The sequence below is a fragment of the Helobdella robusta genome, assembly GCF_000326865.2.
Source record: "Helobdella robusta unplaced genomic scaffold HELROscaffold_12, whole genome shotgun sequence".
Lineage (NCBI taxonomy): Eukaryota > Metazoa > Annelida > Clitellata > Rhynchobdellida > Glossiphoniidae > Helobdella > Helobdella robusta.
In genome coordinates this window covers 4,297,559-4,303,928 of record NW_008703664.1, presented here as the reverse complement: position 1 = coordinate 4,303,928, position 6,370 = coordinate 4,297,559, and the positions used below count along the sequence as shown (strand labels likewise).

At 29.7% G+C, this 6,370-nt stretch overlaps 1 protein-coding gene across 1 annotated transcript; it reads left to right on the top strand.

Moving 5' to 3' along the window:
* Positions 1–1,622: 1,622 nt before the first annotated feature.
* HELRODRAFT_168105 (hypothetical protein) lies at positions 1,623–5,247 on the top strand (the record flags this gene model as incomplete). The annotated part of the gene is made up of 2 exons (XM_009013787.1): positions 1,623–1,726; positions 2,169–5,247. 2 exons carry the CDS (start codon positions 1,623–1,625, stop codon positions 5,245–5,247), a joined length of 3,183 nt encoding a protein of 1,060 aa, XP_009012035.1.
* Between the last annotated feature and the right edge of the window lie 1,123 nt (positions 5,248–6,370).

Here is a 6,370-nt window from a genome sequence, read left to right as displayed (position 1 = left end):
TTTATATAATAACCATAACAAAACATAAACCAATAAAAACAAGGCAAACCGCAAAATGAAAAATTGCATTTACATGATGATACGTTTGGTTGCAGCTCTTTCATTTGCATCAAAACTTTCAGCTTACAATAAATTTATCAACTTTTTTTATCAAATTTTATTTTTGTAATTTTGGTGGATGCGTGATGATGAAAACCGATCCATTTTTCTTACCACCTTGTCATACAGAATACCACTGTTTTTGAAGACTATCAGAATACCAGAATTTTTTAAGGATATCATATTATTTGAATACAACAAACTAGAACTCATGTGTTAAACTTTTTAAAAAATTTTCAAAGCAAATTGGTTGCGGAAACGATTTTTTTTCATTAAGTATATCAAACTCCGTTAAACGCAGAAAATGTAACAAACAATTGTATGAATCAATTGAAAATAAGAATTATGAATATAAAAAGTACTATTACATTATTAGGTAGAAGTAAAATAATATAAATTTTTATTATAAATAAATGTCAGTGACATTAAGTCGAAATAAAATAAAGTTTTAACAGAAAAGTATTCGAAAAAAAACAAAATTATAAGACAAAAAAATAAGTCATAAAATAAGTCTGTAACAAAGCCAAAGGTTATGAATGCAAATGAAGCCGGAGAAAATGTCACACTCATGTGTAATGTTTGCTAGCGTTAAAAAGTTGAATGACGTGAGAACTAAAATCTAGAAGCCAGTAAATATTAACACAAAATATTTCCAGCCACTACATTTAAAATTTTCACACAGACGAACAATTTTTGTAAAGTTTATTTATATATTGCAAATAAAATTTTTTATAAAATTGTTTTGTAAAATTTGTTGGTTAATAACAGTAAACTCAACCCCTGACAATCCGACCAAATGGCTGACAAATTAAACGGAAAGTTATGTAAGTCGTATCGTGCAAATTAAATAAATTACACCAACGTTTCCAATAAGATCTTTTAAATTATTTAATCAATCAAACTATAAACACAATGAAAATACTTATGAAATTCGACCGATTGAATTAAATTTTTGGCGCAAATTTCAGCGAAATGAATAACCATCAAGTTATTGATAGGAACTGGTAGGTAGATCATTTTTCGTACGCATAGTACAATCTTCTAATGTATTTTTATAAAAAAAAATTTAGGTTGATTTTTGAGTTTTATGAAAACTTTTGATTTTTGTGTGGGTATCTTTGTTTGCAGCAGATGGATTCATTAAATATTGTTTATATAAAGCAAAATAACTTTCTCTGCTATAACAATCATTTTCGCAGGCAAACTGGAAGAGAACTTCAACAAGAAAAAAATCCAAATGTTCGAATAATAATGATAGAAAACGTCGATGATAACGGCACAAAAAAAAGTCAACCGTTAGTTTTAATTCTAATTTATTTCACTCACACACAACCAGAGAACACAATCAAACCACATACATACCGCGCGCGCACAAACAATTTATTACGAACACACTTAATGAATAGATAGTAATAACTTAAAATTGTTCGTTTATATTTTAACCAATTTTTTATTGTCGTTGAATGAAAAGTCCTTATTGATATAGTATTTCAGATAATTACTTGAAAATGCGCTTTTTCGAAATGGCGTCACGGGCAATTGCCCAAGTTACCTACCTTCATGCTACTCCACTGATGTTGTTATCCCACCTCGCTGCTGGTCGCAAAAAATTCTGGCAAGCTGTAAGGTTTTCTAAGGTCATTAACTTTTGTCAATTTAGTTGTCAGCTTAGTTTTCAATTTGGTCGTGAACTTGGTTGTCGGCTTGGTTTTTAGGTTAGTTGTAAATTTGGTTGTCAACTGGAATGCATCATTGGTTGTCCGCTTATTTTGCCAGTTTGTTTGGTGATTGAACTTTAAATTTTCATAGTCTGAACAAAAAAAAAACAAAAAAGAAAATAAAAGTTTGACTTAAACCAATCGGAAACAGCTGCCCATTTTGCAAATTAAAATTCCTACTTAAAATCTAAAAAAAACGTTCAAACAAAAATTTGTATTTTTTATTGATATTTATTGTTGATTGAATCAAAATTTTTGTAAAAAATATAATTCCCGATTATAATATAAACACATTTGTAATATAATATCAGTGCATTTATAAAAAGTATTCATATTTTATTTTTATTTTAGGAAATTGATAGATGTGCTTGAAGGAAATATGTCGATGTCGTCTTCCATGAATTTTAGTGATGTGCCGATTATGGATTCTCTGAAAAAGATCATCGATAAGGATGAAAGTATATCGATAAGCGACGTTTCAGAATATACACCAATGATGGATATTCAGTACTCGTCAAGAAAAAACAGATTGAATCACTTCATCCGTGTTCAATTAGAACCGCTCAGCAATAAAACGTTTAATTTTTATTCACGGTATAAAAACTCAAAAGAAAACATATCAACTCAATTTCAAGAAATAAATATTGCACCAAAACCTCTACTTGTCAAATCAATTGAAGAATCTTTTTCTGAAAATAAAAATACAGTTGAAGACAAATATCCGTATGTTGTGAATTTATTTCAAACTACAACAAAATCCTCTTCAGCAATAAATAACCAAAATGTTGTAATACAAGTGCACGAAGAAGATGAATCAAAACCACTTAAAATTTCAAAAACTGAAAAAAGCAACAATAAAGAATTGAAAGCCTCTCCTGTGCAACTTAAAAAGTTACGCCATTCTTTTTCCTATCCTAGCTCGTCAATGAAATACCATAGCGCAATAATCAACAAACCTTTTAAAAGTTTACCAAATTGTAATTTAAGTTATATACGACCTTATTCTAATGCTAAAAGAGGTGGCTTGACTCCTGCTTTTCGAACACCGCAAGCCATTATATCAACAGATAACAGAGGAAATGATCAACAAGCCAGAAGAAACAGTTTCAGAAAAAAGTTGCATAACTTGAAAAAATATGCAGATGAGTCTATAGTGATTGAATGTTCTAACAATTTATCGCTCGTTCCACAGCAATTAAATCTGAACCAAAGGGATGATTTCAAAACAGTTTATTCGGTTGCTTCAGTTGTTCCAGAACAATCTTCGTCGATAAATGTTGACAACAATATTAAACTTAAAAATTTTTCAGTTAAATCAGCTGAAACACCAGAAATAATAAGAACAACAATATCAACAACATCAACTACTTCAACAACAGTCGGCAATATAACAAATTTAACGTCAACCGCATCCCAAGAATTATCTAAAGAATTATGGCAATTAAGGGCATTGTTAGCAAATAATGTTGATGATTTAGATTCAGAAGAATCTATTCCAGCAACACCTTTCAATTTAGAAAATGTAAACAACACATCCTCGTTAATAACAATGACAAACACAGAAGATTCTCCATTCCATTCATTTATTACATCTAGTTGTAATAGTTCATTACTAGAATCTTTTCATTCTATTGAAGATACATTAGACTTTGAAAATTTACAAAATTTATCGGCAAACATTGATAAAAATGAATTGGCTTTGAAATTATTATCTAAAGGGATAAATGATTCAAACACGTTGAAATTTTGCAAAGAGTTAATTGCAAAATTTGCTTCGTCTACGTTGAGTCAGCCAACTGAAACTTCAACAAAAGATAATTGTGAAGAAGTTTTAGATATAAGTCACAAAGATTCTAAAAAGGAAACAGTACAAAATCAAAAGATATCGCAGTCAGAACAAGAAGAATTGAATTTAGTCAGAAAACCGAGTGTAAGAAGACAAACATACAGAAATGCCATTGCTCGTCGTCAAGCAAAGGAAGAGCGGCTTCAACAAAAATCTGAAATAAAAATGGAACCAAAAAATGAAAAAAATGAATTAAATGCAAATACCACACAAAAATTAAATTTAACGACGGGGAGTGAAACAAGCCAGGACACAGAGAGCAGTATTTCTTTCGAACGATTTTTAGCTACTGGTGGAAGTTGTAGTACAACTGCTGCATCGTTGTCCTGTGATGACAGCAACGCTAGTACTGATAGTACCGGCGAGTCTCATCTGTACAAATTGGAAAAACTAAGAGGAGATAGCGGATATAAATCACTTGAGAATCAACAATCTCTGAACATGAGGTATGATTACAGATCAACGTTAAACTTTGTTCCACAAGAGAGTAACATTATTAGTGAAGATGAATTGATGATGTCTCCAATCGTCACTGGCGCGTCAAGTTCAATTCCAGTATTAACAAGAAGAGTTCATTCTGCCGATGAAAATTTAGTCAGGACAAATTCGATAATTCCCAATGTTGAGTTGATTGCTCCATCTGTTCCACAAAGTTCGGTAGCAGTCAATAAATCATCAACCAATTTGAGTTTGTTCACCAAAATGTCTCAACAAGTTTTATTATCTAGAAACAAAGCTGCTGAAAAAAAACGGATTCAATACAAATGTGATCGACAACTAATTAAAATTCAAGATAGTTTTATTGATGCTGGATTTAAAAACGTAAAAGTGACTACAACATCATCCCAATGTGTAGCTCCTAAACCACCTTTTTATAGCAGTGGATCTATAAATTTATCAAATTCGTCATTTGCATCTTCTTTTATTTCAAGATTTTTAAAGTCGCATTCCCGAAGATCGCTTGTAAGGATGCAAAGGGATTACAGCATTGACGAAAGGACTGATGCTCTTTTCAATGAATTTTTACGATTCGATCCAGCGTTAGAAATAAAGCATACCTTGTGCGTTACAAGAAGACCATCACCGAGAACACGCCACCATGCACATTATACAAATCGACACAAATCAACCGAACATAGATCTTCAACTTCTCCATCAAAACTTACTTCGTTTTTGGCCACCAACGACTCTCCTGCTGAAATGAAAATAAAGCGACACGATCGAAGGCAGTATAAATTTTCAACCACGGACAAGATTGCCGATATTAATTTATCATCAAAATATGTTGAAACGCAGAGTTATAAACGTTTTCAAAATTTTAATACTTTTGACAAAGATAATTCACAAAAATTAAATGAGTTAGAGCCAATTGTTAGTAACATTAAAACGGATCAAGACAACGATGTAAACAAAGAAGGTATGAAATCATTGATATCACCAAAAACTCTTCCTAAAGTTTCAACAAACACGACCAATCACCCAACAAATAATGCCACTGATGTCGTAAATCGAATGGATAGATCCACTGGTCAAATAGATGCCAAACGAAATATTCCAGTTATTCAACTAACAGAAGAAGAATAAATTACTCTCCAGAAGTCTTTTATATTCATACAGTGAAAAAACCAGGAGAATGCGTGGATGCATTCTTCATCAAACAATGGAAGAAAAAATAATAAAGGTTTTGTGTAAAAAAGGTTAACTTATAATTTTGAAAATTATACCCGAACCAAAACGGAAATTATCAAAAAAAAAAATGTCAAAATAACCACGCGTCGCAAAATTCTGTACATATATGTGTGTATATGATTAAATTCATAATATATATATTTAAATTCAATTTGATTTAAATATATACGGTATTGTATGAATTTACCAAATTGTTGGCACTAATCGATTTAAAGTTCGTCTTTTCATTTTTTTTTTATTTTTTGGAAATAGTTCAATTTATTGAAAATAGAATTTTTATCCAAGTTCATCATGAAAATGTAATAAAACTGTTGTTAGCCAAATTCATCATGCAGATAGGCCTTATTTTGATTTTTCATAAATCATCTTCAGGGCATGTATGATTTATATAGTTTCTTTAAACAAAGCAAAGTTAGTTCTTTAGCTTAGTGATGTCATTTTTCATTTTTTATTTTTTTTGTTCTTCATTGTTATTGAAGTTAGTATTTAGGCGTCAAGTTGGTAATGATGCAATTATTCTTTGTTGGATGTTTATTTGGGGTTTATTGATATTTATTATGACACAATTGATATCATTTATTTTAATACATTTTCATGATGACCTTGGATAAGAATTCTTTTTTCAATAAACTGAACAAATTCCTGAAAATTCTAGTAAAAAAAAATTGAAAAGACAAACTTTAAATTGATTAATGCCAGCAATTCGGTATAACTCATACAATACTATATACAATATGGTCTTCTTCCATATATATATATATATATATATATATATATATATATATATATATATATATATATATATATATATATATGATTAAGACTGTCAGAAATGTAATTATTGTTGAAAATCACACGAACTTAAGACAGAAAGAGCTCTAACGCAGAACATGCTGTGATTTATATATATATATATATATATATATATATATATATATATATATATTTATATATATATATATATATATATTTGTATACATTGTCAAATTATATTACAAACATATCAGTGTTCATTTAT